This window comes from Hyla sarda, chromosome 2 (genome assembly GCF_029499605.1).
Source record: "Hyla sarda isolate aHylSar1 chromosome 2, aHylSar1.hap1, whole genome shotgun sequence".
Classification (NCBI taxonomy): domain Eukaryota; kingdom Metazoa; phylum Chordata; class Amphibia; order Anura; family Hylidae; genus Hyla; species Hyla sarda.
In genome coordinates, this window is record NC_079190.1 from 240,505,396 (window position 1) to 240,521,876 (window position 16,481).

At 42.0% G+C, this 16,481-nt stretch overlaps 1 protein-coding gene across 1 annotated transcript in view; it reads right to left on the minus strand.

Moving 5' to 3' along the window:
* Window positions 1–16,481, minus strand: part of LOC130357819 (multidrug and toxin extrusion protein 2-like) — a 92,409-nt gene that overhangs the window by 48,712 nt on the left and 27,216 nt on the right. Inside the window, exons 7-8 of the mRNA XM_056560548.1 lie at window positions 13,531–13,575; window positions 7,087–7,184 (exon numbers count right to left, since the gene is read on the minus strand). Of these exons, the coding sequence (XP_056416523.1) occupies window positions 7,087–7,184; window positions 13,531–13,575 (143 nt within the window). The remainder of the gene's footprint in view (window positions 1–7,086; window positions 7,185–13,530; window positions 13,576–16,481) is intronic.

Genomic DNA, 16,481 nt, shown 5'->3' on the forward strand with positions numbered 1-16,481 from the left:
CCAACACCACAAATACCCCACAGCAGTGTTTCACAAACAGGATGTCTCCAGCTGTTGCAAAACTTCCAGCATGTCTGGACAGTCAATGGCTGTCCGGCAATGCTGGGAGATGTTATTTTGCAACAGCTTGAGGCTCCTTTTTGGAAACACTGCAGTACAAGGCGTTTTTAATTTTTATGGGGGGGGGGAAGACTGTGTAGGGGTAAGTGTATACTGTATGTAGTGTTTTACCCTTTATTTTGAGTTTAAGCTGCAGTGGAATATTTGCCGCAGTTCAAACTTTGCAAGAATTTAGGTGCACTACTCTGGAAGATGTGAACAATGACATTGGCTAACCCTCAACACTGATGTTAAAATTGAGACATTAGCCAGTATATCCTTATATGAAGGACATACCAGAGCCTGCACACCAATGCCAAGGTTTCTCAAGTGGCACGGGACCTAACACTAACCTACCTGTGCGTGATAAGCAAAACCAGGGGCCAGTGGGCAATTACAGCAGTATTAGGCGGACTCACAGCCTGCTCCCAGTTACCTCCAGTGTGAAACTGGAGGTAACTGGGAGTAATTGCCCACTGGCCCCTGGTTTTGCTTATCACGCACGGGTAGGTTAGTGTTAGGTCCCGTGCCACTTAAGAAACCTTGGCGGTAGTCGGGCTCTGGTATGTCCTTCATATAAGGATATACTGGCTAATGTCTAAATTTTAACATCAGTGTTGAGGGTTAGTCATATGTTATTGTTTACATCTACCACAGTAGTGCACCTAAATTCTTGTATTGTATTCTAATTGTTACACATCCACACATTTATCTGGTGTAGGATGCCATTCTGGGACTTGTAGTCTGTTGCAGGCATCCCCCATTGTATGCATTTTTATGCCGGGGATCACCCTTAGCAACAGACCACAAGGGTAGGATCTGCTCCCCCAGTATATATGCACAACTGCATTTGGGGTTGAGCACCTCCTGCCTGCCAGTTGCTCCTTTTTTGTCCGCAGTTCAAACTTGCAGAAGAAAACTCACTGTAAACCCCCGCCCGTGTGAATGTACCCTCCAGCTGTTGAAAACTACAACTCTCAGCATGGACTGACAGACCGTGCATGCTGGGAGCTGTAGTTTTGCCACAGCTGGAGGCACACTGGTGAGGAAACTTGAGTTAGGTAACAGACAAACTCAGTGCTTCCCCACCAATGTGCCTCCAGCTGTTACAAAACTACAACTCGCAGCATGCACATTCTGTCAGTGCATGCTGGGAGTAGTAGTTTTGCAACAGCTGGAGGCACACTGGTGGGAATACACTGAGTTAGGTTCTGTTACCTAACTCTTTGTTTGCTCACCAGTGTGCCTCCAGCTGTGGCAAAACTACAACTTCCAGCATGCACTGACAGACCGTGCATGCTGGGAGTTGTAGTTATGCAACAGCTGGAGGCACCCAACTACAACTCCCAGCATACCGAGACAGCAGTGATCTCCAAACTGTGGCCCTCCAGATGTTGCATAACTACAAATCCCAGCATACCCAGACAGACATTTGCTGTCTGGGCATGCTGGGACTGGTAGATCTAGAGGGCCACAGCTTAGAGACCCTAGACTGTGGTCTCCCAGGCCACTTACCCAGATCACCGCCGCTGAAGTTCTGTGCCGCCGTCGTCATGACATCCGGATCGCTGCCGTCAGATAACGTCATCTTCGCCGCCTGGATGTGGACCGAGTGAGCTCCACTGTTCCCCTGCTCTGCCTGGACACCCATGGATGGGCAGAGCGGGGGAACTGAACTTTAACCCCCCCCCCCTTTCTGCGATTGGTCGATTGCTTCTGACCGATTAATCGCAGGGATGGTAGTGGTGGCACCCCTGCCCCCTCACTGCTATCCCTTCAGGGCGACCGGGGATGTGTTGGACAGCCCCGATCCCCCTTATTTTCCGGGTCACCAGAGACCCGTATGACCCGGAATCGCAGCAAATCGCTGGTTTGAATTGACCAGCGATTTGCGGCGCTCGTCGATATGTCAGCGATGTCACAGGATGACTGATGAATGTTTTCAGCAGGCATTCCGGACCGGCCCCTGCCAAGCGAGCGGCAGGGACCGGAAATGCTCAGGGCATACAGGTACGCCCTGTGTCCTTAAGGTTTGGGGATGCAGGGCGTATGCATACGCCCTGTGTCCCTTCAAAATAACTCAACACACAGCCATTAGTGTCTAAACCTTGGCAACAAAAGTGAGTATTCCCCTAAGTGGAGATGTCCAAATTTGGTCCAAAGTGTAAAAATTTTGTGTGCCCACCATTATTTTCCAGCACTACTTAACCCCTTAAGGACGCAGCTCATTTTCACCTTAAGGACAGAGCCATTTTTTGCTATTCTGACCACTGTCCCTTTATGCATTAATAACTCTAAGATGCTTTTACCGATTATTCTGTTTCTGAGACTGTTTTTTCGTGACATATTCTACTTTATTTTAGTGGTAAATTTTCATTGTTACTTGCATCCTTTCTTGGTAAAAAATCCCCAAATTTCATGAAAATTTAGCATTTTTCTAACTATGGATATTCCAAATACATTTTATATTGATTCACATATACAATATGTCTACTTTATGTTGGCATAATAAAATTGACCTATTTTAACTTTTTGAAGACATTAGAGGGCTTCAAAATATAGCAGCAATTTTCTAAATTTTCATGAAAATTTCAAAATCTGAAGGGACAGATGTTACAGAACTACAACTCCCAGCATGCCTGGGCAGTCTAGGCATGTTGAGAGTTATAGTTTTGCAACTTCTGGAGGGATACTGTTTGGGCACCACTGTATATAGTGGTCTCCAAACTGTGACCCTCCAGAGTTGCAAAACTACAACTCCCAGCATGCCCAGACAGCCTTTGGCTGTCTGGGCGTGCTGGGACTTGCAGTTTGGCAACCACTAGGAAGGAAGCAGTAAATATCGCTTTACTGCCACCTTCCTTGATGCTTCGCGCTGTCGCCTCCCTACCTCCGCCGCTGATCTCCGCTGATGCCACCGATGATCGCCGGTCCCCACCACATCTTCTCCCCAGGTACCGGCCTCCATCTTCTCCCCCCGTTCTGCCCGACATCCAGGGGTGGGCAGAGCGGGGAGTTTCCATGGTAACCCCCCGTCTTCAACTGCCATTGGTCAGTAGTCATAGCTGACTGATGGCAGGGGATAGGAGGAGGTGGCACCACTGCAACCTCGCTGCTATCCCTTAGGATGATCGGGGCTGTCACTGACAGCTCCGATCATCCCTATTTTCCGGGTGATCGGGTCACCAGAGACCCGATCAGCCCGGAATAGCGACAAATAGCAGATCTGAATTGATCTGCGATTTGCCGCAATCACCGACATGGGGGGTTCTCAGGACCCCCCTGGGCGATATGCCCGGATGCCTGCTGAACGATATCATGGAGTCCCACGGGCGTATCCATACGCCCTATGTCCTTAAGGACTCACGACACAGGGTGTATGCCTACGCCCTGCGTCCTGAAGAGGTTAAAGGGGTACTCCCCACATTTTTTTTTTTAAATCAACTGGTGCCAGAAAGTTAGACAGATTTGTAAATTACTTCTGTTTAAAAATATTAATCTTTCCAGTACTTATCAGCTACTATATGCTCCACAGGAAGTTCTCTTCTTTTTGAATTTCCTTTCTGTCTGACCACAGTGCTCTCTGCTGACACCTCTGTTCATTTTAGGAACTGTCCAACGCAGGATAGGTTTGCTATGGGGATTTGCTCCTACTCTGGACAGTTCCTAAAATGGACAGAGGTGTCGGCAGAGGTGAGAGCACTGTGGTCAGAAAGAAAGGACATTCAAAAATAAAAGAACGTCCTGTGGAGCTTACAGCAGCTGATAAGTACTGGAAGGATTAAGATTTTTAAATAGAAGTAATTTACAAATCTAACAAATTGAATTTAAAACACCGGCGCTCCTGGATAAGTTATTGAAGCTGCTCTTACACCACTATAACAGACCCCTGATCCACTGTTAAATTATTGTGTATTTATAGAAAATATTGTTTTCAGTGGTATTAGCGCTATTATGATGTACTATTGTAGGAACTGCTGTTTCCCCAATAGTTAATTGATCATATTAAATGAAATAAAATTGCATAGAACAAGTGTATATGGATAATGATTCTTTACCTATTTTTGCTGAATGTGATGGACGATCTCCTGCTTTATACTGGTTAGCTGAAGTAGTCTGGATCTTTGTGCTGTATCTTTAAAAAGTTTTTCCTGCGCTGTATGCGATCGTAGATATATTCCTCCTCGATGCGATGCTCACGTGCTAGGAGAACGCCCCGGCCGGTAGCGTCTGCAACCAGCGTACGCGAGGTAAAAAAAGGGGAGCCGGGATTGGACCTCCGGTGTTTGCTGACTACTCCTCAGGTACCTGTGAGCGCCAAGACTTCACCTGTCTGACGCGTTTCGGAAATGAGCGATTTCCTTTTTCAAAGATCAACTTTGAAAACACGCTCTGGGCACTGATTACAAACAGGGTGCCGCATGCATGATCCCGGGCGTCCCCAGCGGCGGGACTCCCGCGATCAGGCATCTTATCCCCTATCCTTTGAATAGGGGATAAGATGTGTAAGCACCGGAGTACCCCTTTAACTTTCTAAGCCTCTTGGACATGGAGTTCACCAGAGCTTCACAGGTTGTCACTGGAGTCCTCTTGTGCTCCTCCATATTAACATCACAGAGCTGGTGGATGTTAGAGACTTTGCACCACCCCACCTACCATTCGAGGATGCAGCACAGATGCTCAATAGTATTTAAGTCTGGAGACATGCTTGGTCAGTCCATCACCTAACGCTCAGCTTCTTAACAAGGCAGTGGTCTTGGAGGTGTGTTTGGAGTTTTTATCATGTTGAAATACTGCCCTGCAGCCCAGTCTCAGTATGTTACAGTACATATTGGCCTTCATGGATTCCTCAGTGAACTGTAGCTCCTCAGTTCCAGTAGCACTCATGCAGCCCCAGATCATGACAATCCCACCACCATGTCTGACCCCAAAAAGTTTATCTTGGTATGCGCTTTTAAATTTTCATTCCATTCGGTGTGCGCTGTGCATGTGCAAACTCAAAAATCGTATTGTGCAAACCGGATGGAACCATACGCACATATGGTTCTCTACGGTTCTCATTGACTCCAATCTAAAAGGAACCGTATACGGTTTCAATACTGTTTTTCACCCATACAAAAAACTGTGGTAGGCTACGGTTTTGGTTACGGGAAAAACTGGACAAAACCGTACAAGACAAAAAGTACACAACCTGATGCATACGGTTTTCAATGGAGGGTCAATGCATACGGTTTTCAAATTGAAAATGTATATGGGAACTGAATTGCAAAAACAAGGTGTGAAAGTCAGGTTTTGAGGAATCCGTTTTTCATCAAAAACCTGATACAGGAACTGTATTGCAAAAATGTTTGAGTAAGGCATTACATCTCCCACAAGCAAATTGCAGGGCAGAATACTTTAAACTGTGCACTAAAAGTGAGGAGCAAAGGTGCCAAAAATACTACTAATACTACTGCCAAAAATAATTTTTTTTTTTATGACATAGCTGGGTATATTTATTTAGTAGAGTGTAGGACTTTAAGGGGAAACATTTTACTCTGGGCCAACCCTTTTTAACTCCTATGCTGGGTTCCCATATAATGTTTTGGTCAGTATTTATTCCTCATTTTGGAACACATTTTGGTCAGTATTTCTAGCCTAAACACCAAAACACAGAAATGGGTGGAAATGTTTCCATTATACACCTGTGCACGAAGGTTTGCATACACTGGCAGAAATTGTGAAATTTTTACATTGATTTAAAAAAAATATATATATTTAAGGATAGTGATCATATAAATCCATTTATTATCACATATTAGTTTGGCTCCCTTTTTTAACCCCTTTAAAGGGGTTATTCAAGAATAGAAAAACAGAGCTACTTTATTTAAAAAACCACTCCATGTCGGTTACCAGGTTGGGTGCAGTATTACAACTTCGGTCTATTCACTTTAATGGAACTGAGCTACAGAACCACACCCACCTGACGACAGAAGGGGAGTGGTTTTTGAAAGAAATTAGCTCTGTTTTTCTATTCCTGGGAAAACCCCTTTAAGTTTAGTGAGTTTTTATAAAAATTTCTAAAAAGTTGCACATTTTATAAGCAAAGCCAAACCACTCAATAGGTGGCAACAAACCACACATCAGAAATATGTGCAAAATCATCATAAACCATAAGACAATTGAGTTTGAGCAATTAAAGGGGTATTCCTGGCAAAAAAACATCTTATCCACCATCGAAAGGATAGGGGATAAGATGTCTGATCGTGGGGGGCCCGCCGCTGGACCCCCCGCGATCTCCCTGCAGCAGCCCACATTCTATGCATAGCTGCATCTGCATTTTCGGAAACCGCCGGGCTTCCGAGATAGGGAAGTGATGTCACGCCACGCCCCCTCCATTCATTTCTATGGGAGGGGGCGTAATGGCTGCAACGCCCCCTCCCATAGACATGAATGGAGGGGGCGTGGCGTGATGTCATGTCCCTGTCTCGGAAGCCCGGCGGTATCCGAAACTGCAGACGCAGGTTCGCATAGAATGTGGGCTGCTGCAGGGAGATCGCAGGGGGTCCAAGCGGCGGGCCCCCCGCAATCAGACATCTTATCCCCTATCCTTTCGATAGGGGATAAGATATTTTAGCCTGGAATACCCCTTTAAAACTGGCATAAAGAAGAAAGTGCAAGTGTGGAAAATTGGAAAATGATAAATCCCCTCCCTTCCCGTTTGTTTGCATTATGGTCAGCTCTACTTTTTCCACATTGTGCTTCACCCTTTCTTGATAACTAGCAAAAACAGGTAGGAACATGTCATGCCAAATTCACAAGAAGAACGGTGACAGCCAATTGTCAATTTGATCATAAATTTTCACGATTAAAAAAAAAGTGCAACATTGAGTTCTAAAATGCTTGAATTGTTATTTTATGTGTAATACATTATTTACTGAAAAATACTTGCCAGGAAAGCTGAAAGGACATCTTTAACTTAAAAATAAGTGTTACATAATGACTTACATGACCCCAATTTGTAAAACGAAAAGTAGTAAATAGTTCAGGAAGGTACTGACTAGGATTCCCAGGCAGCTTACTGCAATTTGAGGCCAAATGACTTCCTGAATGGACGAAAAAGAAATAGAAATATATATAAAAAAGGGCACAACTATATACGTAAACAAGCAGAAACTGGAACTAGAAATCTTAAAGATAATCCATAAAGTGTAAAGTTTCATTAATGTGATGATAATCTGAACTATTTTGCAGCCCCTTCAAAGGACTTCCCTTATTAAAGAAATGTTGCAACAATAAATCTAAAACAGTAGTTTAGTTTGGTTTCACCTGCTGTGTTTCTGAGTCAGAATACAATGGGGTTGATTTTTTAAAACAAAATATGTCAGAATTATTGCCGCCCTTGCACCAAAACCTGGTGTGCATGTGTGAAATATAATATTTGTTTTGAATACTTTCAATGCCTCACTAGACAGTTTTCCAAAATATCTATAAAATTAGGCATGGAGAAGAGGACATATAAAATATCACAGATATCCTAATGATATTTGACATTATTTTGATGCCCAATATTGTAATAATAAAAAGTCTAATATGCGTTATCTACCATTTAATAGTTGTACCACGCCAATTTATAGTGGGTATACATTCTGGTGTAAGAGTTCAAACAAACAAAATCTTCACCAAAAGAAAGAAAAACACTGGGCACTCACGGTTGGATGCTTGTGTGGATTTAATATTAAAAAACGTTACATCAGTGCGGCAGATGCTCATGCAGGCGTGTTTCACAGGCTACGGTCCATTTCTCCCGATACTTCGCGCTTCAACAGGCCTTACACGTCACTGCCTTCAGGAGTACATCTTAAATAACACCTGCTCACCTTTCAATGCCGGTAAATATAAAGGGCTCTGCTTCTTTACCGGCATTGAAAGGGTCGAATATGCTCACAATGGTTGGAAGAAAGATGATATTCTGCTAAGAAAAGAAACACGGTGGATATTATGGCTAGAGGCAATGAGTCATATTGGTCTTAATGACAGAACTGAACTGAATGCACTTTTGTAATTTTCTATGTTCCACACATTTGTTTTTAGAGTTGTTTTAGATCACTTACCTGGTTACCGTTGTTATGGGCGTGTCCATGATGACAGGTGAACAGGTGTTATTTAAGATGTGCTCCTGAAGGCAGTGACGTGTAAGGCCTGTTGAAGCACGAAGAAACGGACCGTAGCCTGTGAAACACCCCTGCATGAGTGTCTGCCGCACTGATGTAACGTTTTTGAATATTAAATCCACACAAGCATCCAACCGTGAGTGCCCAGTGTTTTTCTTTCTTTTGGTGAAGATTTTGTTGTAATGGACTGCATCTACTATACACTGTGAGCACCACTTAATCATTGTGTGAACGGATTTGCTACTAGTGGGATCGGCGAAAGTCTATTTGGAGTGCTTTGAGCCGGGCAGTGCCGGGTAGCTATTGCATGGACTAGTAGAGTTCAAACAAAACTACCTTAAAGAGTACCTGTCACCAAACTAAACTTTTAATATATTATTCCTTATGTAATTTTAAGACACTTTGCTGTTAAAATTATCAACCTTTATATGATTTTAATGTTATTGAAGAAACAGCCACTAAGTGGCTCTGTTCTGTTTCCTGTGCAAGTCAAACTGTTAGTTTAGTCTCCTCCCGGCCTGACAGGAGACCAAATTGCATGTGGGGCATGGCGAGGCACAGCTCGCAGACTTCAGTGACATTGAGCCTGCTGGGGAATGCCCACTTTCTCCTGCCGTGAGCAAGGGGAAAGGTATGATACAGAGCTTTTTAACACCTTAAGGACGAAGGGCGTACTTGTACACCCTTTTGCTGCTCCCCTTCTATGACGCGGGCTCAGGCAGCTGGTAGCCATCTGGACCGTGGTAATATGGGACATCAGCGATTGTGGTAATACCTGGCATTAACCCCTTAGATGCCGCGGTGAAACTTGATTGCGGTGTCTAAAATAAAATAAAAAACTGGCCCGGCAGCTCAGCGGAGCTGATCGGGGCCACAGCGGTAAAACCGCGGTGTCCTCTTAAGCTTAGAGGACGGGGGAGGGCCCTTACCTGCCTCTTCTCTGTCAGATCATTGCTCTGAAGCTCCAGTCAGCCATAGCAGGCTGGAGCAGCAGAGCGCGATAACACCGATCAATGCTATGCTATGGCAAAGCATTGAACAGTGTATGCAATCCAAGGATTGCATGTAATAGTCCCCTATGGGGACTAATAAATAGTGTAAAACAAAAAGTTAAACATTTTTTAATAAATGTGAATTAACCCCTTCCCTAATTAAAGTTTGTATCACCCCCCTTTTCCTATAAAAAATGTAAACAAAAATAAACAAACATATGTGGTATCGCCGCGTGTGTAAATGTCCAAATTATAAAAATATAATGTTAATTAAACCGTGCGGTCAATAGCGTATACGTACACTTTGTGTACCATAAAAAAATTATAAAAATTTTGCCCTTCTCAGTAGTGGCTTAGCGGGTCAATAAAATCATGTTGTCAGAGAAGATGTCAACAGTATGGGAGAACTCCCTGGACCTCTTTCATGAAGTTTGGCAACCCTGGCTCGATTCTCCGCATTCCGCTGATGTCGCCATTTATTTATGACTTTGACTGTTTGCTGTGTGTGTTTTACTTTCTATGCATGCCTCTGTTTATCTGTAGTAGTAGGCTATGACCTGCCCTAATCCCCATTCATCCTTCCCTACTTCTTGACTTCATCCCTTGTTTTGCCCTTCCATTGCCTGGAATTTTCTTTATATTTTGCTTGTCTTTTAAATACTATTTGCTCTTCATGCCACGTCCTTCAGACCTCTTTATTATGCACTTGTATTTAGCTGTTTATGTTTTCAATAAACTATTGAACTGTTTGACACTTGTATAAAAACCAATCAATAAGTCCCATCTATACAAAAATGGTACCCATAAAAAAAACTACAGATCACTGCGCAAAAAATGAGCCCTCACACATCTTCGTATATGGAAAAATAAAAAAAGTTATAGAGTTCAGAACAGGACATTATTAAACGTACTAATTTTGGTGCAAAAAATTATCATTTTGTAACAGAAGTAAAACAAAATCAAACCTATATAAGTTTGGCATCATTTTAATTGTATGGACCTACAGAATAAATCGTAAGCCCCCAAAATGTAAGCTTAGAATTGGTAGCCCCCAAAATTTACAAAATGGCATTTGTTTTCTAATTTAGCCCCACAAATATTTTTCTTCTGGCTTCGCCGTAGATTTTGTGGTGAAATGATTGATATTATTCCAAAGTAAAATTGGTGGTGTAAAAAACAAGCCCTCATATGGGTCTGTAAGTGGAAAATGTAAAGTGCTTTTTAGAAGGTGAGGAGGGAAAAATGCAAGTGCAAAAATGAAAAAAAAAAAAAACATGGTCCCTAAGGGTTAAAGCTCAGAATTTTAATTTTTTTTAAGGAAATCTGTCACCAGTGTCACCTGCACTAACCTGTTGGTACCGACAGTTAGAGCAGGTGACACTGATTGACAATGGTACTCACCTTGTCCTGTTCCGTGGGGGGATCTTCGGTAATTTCCTCTGTTAGCTCTAGTCCCGGCAGCGTACTTGGGGCACGGGCAGAGCTTACTGACATCACCGCTGCTGCGAGATGCTGCTCCCTGCTGGGTCCCGCTGTGAGAGAAGAGCAGCAGTGACGTCAGTAAGCTCCGCCCGTGCCCCAAGCCTGGTGCCCGGAGCGGAGCTAGTGGAGGAGATTACCGGAGATCCCCGCCACAGAATGGGACAAGGTGAGTACCGTTGTCATCAGTGTCACCTGCACTATCTGTTGATACCAACAGATTAGTGCGGGTGACACTGGTGACAGATTTCCTTTAAGGGCAGGAGAGGTATAGGTACTAGTTAGGGAATATTATCTGAGTTAGATTAGATAAAATGGTTTGATGACAGGTATTCTTTAAAAGGTGGCCTTACCAATTCACTAGAGTGTATGTGGGTCTCCTGACCAACCCCTGGTGACAGATGTAGGGGGAAAGAAGTATGAAGCAAAATAAACTACAGCATGCCTAATACTTGGTTTTCACAGGAAATAAACTGTAGTTTTAGGTGTCAAGCAGTGGTTCATTCTCTCTTTCTTTAAGGGGTTGCCCCCTGTCGGGGGAAAACCCTTTACTAGAACCCCCCCTTTTAAAATATAACCTTTATTGGTGTTTTAATAAAATGATACCCCACATAAATGTTTAAAACTACAGAGGATTTGATGTGGTGTGTAAACTGTTGTCTGTTATACACTTGGAAGGGGTATAAGGGTCCAAATTGCGCTTATATAATCTTGTGCTGGTTGTCCAGAACACGTCAGCTATTGGTACCCAATCCCTATGCTGTCATTATCCTCCGCTGATCTAAAACCAAGCAACTACTAGCCTCCCCGACGTTTCGCTGAACGGATCAGCTTTGTCAATGGTAGCGAGGCTAATAAAACCCTAATACCCTTCACAGCTGATCCGTTCAGCGAAATGTCGGGGAGGCTAGTAGTTGCTTGGTTTTATATCAGTGGAGGATAATGACAACATAGGGATTGGGTACCAATAGCTGACATGTTCTGGACAACCAGCGCACGATTATATAAGCGCAATTTGGACCCTTACACCCCTTCCAAGTGTATAACAGACAACAGTTTACACACCACATCAAATCCGCTGTAGTTTTAAATGTTTATGTGGGGTATAATTTTATTAAAACACCAATAAAGGTTATATTTTAAAAGGGGGGGTTCTAGTAAAGGGTTTTCCCCGGCAGGGGGCAACCCCTTAAAGGTTGTTACATATTAATTTGCCCTGAAACCTCCAGGGACACTTTTGTTGTATTTAATTATACCATTGTCTCTTTCCACTGATAATAGATTAAATAGACAGATGGATAGATTGGATCTAATAAAACAACATCTTCTTGTATCTTCGTGATACCACAAGTAGTAAAATCATGCAGCTGAGTCTTTAAAAATAAAATGTTGAAATAATAACTTTTTGTAATAATGCAAGTATACATTAAAAATAGTATTTTTTTTTCTTTGTAATCACGCCAAATGTTAATTTTACATTCTAAGATAATATTTCAATGTGATTTTGGCTTAGGGGTGTAGTGACATAGGGGGCCTTTGATGCAGTTTTTATATAGCAAATGAGGGAAGAACATATATTTGTTTGTTTGTTTAAACAGTTCTTAAAAGAAGGGGAAAGACTGCAGTGCCTATTTTGACTATTTGAAGAAAACAGCAATCATAGGGACAAATTTCTGATCTTCCATGATAAAATGCATTTTGTATATATGGCATGTAGATGGTAGCAGGGAGCTAACATCAATAGAAACAGTAGTCAAAATGTTACTGTACAATTAAAAATAAAGAGGTGTCTCCCTTAAAACTACAGCTAAAGTTGTCCACATTGGAATTTTTTTATCAGCTGTAACAACATCGAAGGCGGAAAGCTGTCAAAAACTCAATCTGATAGGTTGTGTATTTTTGGTCATTTCTCCGGTATAGTCGTCATTGTATATTAGAAATCTATCATAAGAAATGACAGAGCATTACCACTGAGCACGCACTATTCACTTTAGCACATGATTTTTGATTTAGAAAACATCATATATTTTTAATGCGCACTTGATCTAGTCACAAAAACTACAAAAGACTAGCTCTGCTGACTATAATCATGAGTGAATGACCAGCTTAAAGTGTTAAAGGGGTATTCCAGGAAAAAAACTTTTTTTTTATATATCAACTGGTTCCAGAAAGTTAAACAGATTTGTAAATTACTTCTATTAAAAAATCTTAATCCTTTCAGTACTTATGAGCTTCTGAGGTTAAGGTTGTTCTTTTCTGTCTAAGTAATCTCTGATGACACATGTCTCGGGAAACGCCCAGTTTAGAAGCAAATTCCCATAGCAAACCTCTTCTAAACTGGGCGGTTCCCGAGACACATGTCATCAGAAATTACTTAGAGAGAAAAGAACAACCTAAACTTCAGAAGCTCATAAGCACTGAAAGGATTAAGATTTTTTAATAGAAGTAATTTACAAATCTGTTTAACTTTCTGGAGCCAGTTGATATATAAAAAAAAGTTTTTTTCTGGATAACCCCTTTAATGTCATTGGTATAATCTTTTGACATGTTGTTCAGACGCTAAAGTGCATGAAAATTTGCTTCACCGCCAGGCCAGCCTCCCTATTTAACTTTTTCATTCCATAGACTAATGCATGGAAAGAGTCAGATTTCATTGAAAGCAAGGGAAAGAAGTGCGCTGCAGGTGCGACCTAAATTTTTGAACTGTCTGGACAACATGACAAACGTTTTTACAAATGACACTAACACTGTAAGAAACAAATATCAATTTAGAAATATCTAATCATCGCATAAGTAAGGGGACGTACCTGGTTTTGTAAAAAGCGAAGTCCAAGTTGGAAAAAGAAAAATGCCTACAAAATATATCAGGAACAATTAAGTAGAATTAATTAGTGTCAACAAATGGCACAAATTACAAACAGATTTGCTGTCCATAGAAAAATAATAATTTTGCTTTCCTTGAGTCCAAAAGCAGCACCAATGGGTATTCCTGCCTTTAATTCTTCCTTAAGACTGACCCACATAAAAATCAAAATCATTAGCCACAGTATAAGTGGAATTCAAACTGATCACAACCTTGTGTTATTGAATAGATACTTTAACATATAGTTTGGGTAAAAAGTGTGCTGTCTTTGGACTCAAGGAAAGCAAAATTAAAGTAAGAATTAGTACTAACTTTCCATATTATCCAAAGGCAACACCGATGAGACTTAGGCTGGGTTCACATTACATTTTGATGATACGGTCAGTGTATCCGGCTGGGGGGAGTGAAAACCGGGGGCTCCTGTATCCCAGCCCCGATCTCATTCATTTGAATAAGCTGACCGGAGTCAGCACATTTGCCCCGTATCCAGTGGTATACTACAGTTTTAGGTTCGGTCAGAAAACCGACCGGAGTAACTATCTGACTCCAGTTGCCTCATTTAAATGACTGGGATACGGGAGTGCCCGGTTTTCACTCCCCCCAGCCTGATCCGGTGACCATATCATCAAAACGTAGTGTGAACCCAGTCTTACATGGACCAAAGAGCTTAGGGTAGGTTTTAAAGGTTGACTGCTGCACTAAGGACTCCAGTGCTGAAGGCTGGATTTCTGGTCTGGATGTCCAGCCTATAGTGCTTATTAAATGTTGATAAAGATGTCCAAGATGCAGCAATACAAATATCCTGTACTTAAGCCTGCTCTGATCATGATGTGGTAGTAGATATAGTGGACTGTGCCCTAACTGGAATTAGAGGCACACTACCATTTGTTGTGTACGTGGATTTAATCCATCTTGCCAATTAATCTTTGGCTGCTTTATTTCCTTTATTAGGTCCAACATACTGTACAAATACATTTTCTTCTTTTCAGAATGAATCAACTCTTTTCAGATATCAAAGGATAGCTCTTTTTTATATAGAGAGTCTGAAGTCATACGTTTTCATTAAAATTTGGATAAGAATTAATATCTCTTGGTGCTTTCGTACATTTGTTCCAATGTTTTATTTCTTTAACACTACCTGTATGTTTTGATCTGTTCTATTTCGGCCCGTCAGGCCGTTGTTACCATACATTGCTTGCTTTATTGAGTTTTTACTGATTTGTTCAATAAACCTTTTTTTGAATTTGAAAAAATAAATTGGATAAGAATAAAATTTGTCTATAATACTTGTCTATAATTTTAACCTCTTAATCCACTTTAGGACGAAAAGTGGCTTAGGTTCTTAACCATATTCCATCCGACATGATCTTCATTTGTTTAAGTAGAGAACTGTAACTGCGTTGTCCGACTGGAACAACACAGACTTGTTCAGATTGCCCTCGAAATGTAAGAAGGCTAGTCAAACTGCCGTCATCTCTTTTAGATTTGAAGAACTTTGCTGTAGTGCTTATGGCCAGACTCCTTGCACCCACTGATCTTTGAGATGTGCCCCCCAACCGGAAGATGATGTGCTCTGTAGAAACTACAACCGGCTTCTGTGGTTGAAATTTAATTACTTGAAGTAGATTTTTTTTCCATCAACACAAACTCTTTGTGCTCCAGCTGATTTTTTAGTGGGGCTTACAGAGATTTTATGTCTCTGTGACGCAATATCTTCAGTTTCAGGTCTCTCATATGGGCTTTTGCCAAAGGCATAGCTTTTATGACTGTAGTCAAAAGTCCCAGTAAAGAAAAAAGGGGAAAAAAGACTTAGACATATGCAGGGAGCACAGGAGGAAGCACCAAGCCTTATCCTTGGTTGATCACAGAGCAATCCAACAAGTGGAGGAAGGGTACTCCAGCTCCACGGAGGGTAAAAATAATTAACTTTATTCCATTACATAAACAAAGTCTAGAGACTAAACTGAATCCTTTGAACTACGTATCATTACTTCAATTCTGATAAGTGAGTAAAAAAAATGATTAGAATATATATATATATATATATATATATATATATATATATACATATGCTAGATCGTTCTTATAATTCATGCCTAGCGGATACCTTGCGTCAAGCACTATTATCCAAAAGTTTTTGATATTATGCTGAGAAGCAATTAGATCATTATACAAGATTGTAGATGTGCGACCATGTCTGTTTCTTCTACCTGAATTCACATTGTGTTTTCTATCCCCTCCTTTTTTTTTTGTTTGAACATGTGTCTGCACTCTTCCCCACCCCCTCAGCCCAACCCTATATAAGTAGTAGTTAGCTACACAAGGGCAATTTCTTTCCTAGCAGCCTCCCAGTCTGACTGGGAGAGCATGGTAAGTGTGCTGTTACACCTTGTTCACACTGGTGTGGTGCTGTGCGGCGTCCGTTGCCGGCGTGTCTGTGGGGGGGGGGGGGGCGGCCCATAGACTGGTTTGAGTGGCATTGGGGCCGCTCTGCCAGTGGGTCGTTTCCCCCCCGTGGGCACTGGTGCCGTGGCGGTGGTGCTCGCCGCCCAGTGCTACGCCATTTTATGCTAGGGACCTTAGGGACCCACTCTAAATAGGTGGCCTTGATGTGGTGAGTGGGCTTGTACTTTTTGATCAAAAATGTATACTAACAACCTGTTAGTTTTTGATATTATGCTGAGAAGCAATTAGATCATTATACAAGATTGTAGATGTGTGACCATGTATGTTTCTTCTACCTGAATTCACATTGTGTTTTCTATCCCCTCCTTTTTTTAGTTTGAACATGTGTCTGCACTCTTCCCCACCCCCTCAGCCCAACCCTAGATAAGTAGTAGTTAGCTACACAAGGGCCATTTCCTTCCTAGCAGCCTCCCAGTCTGACTGGGAGAG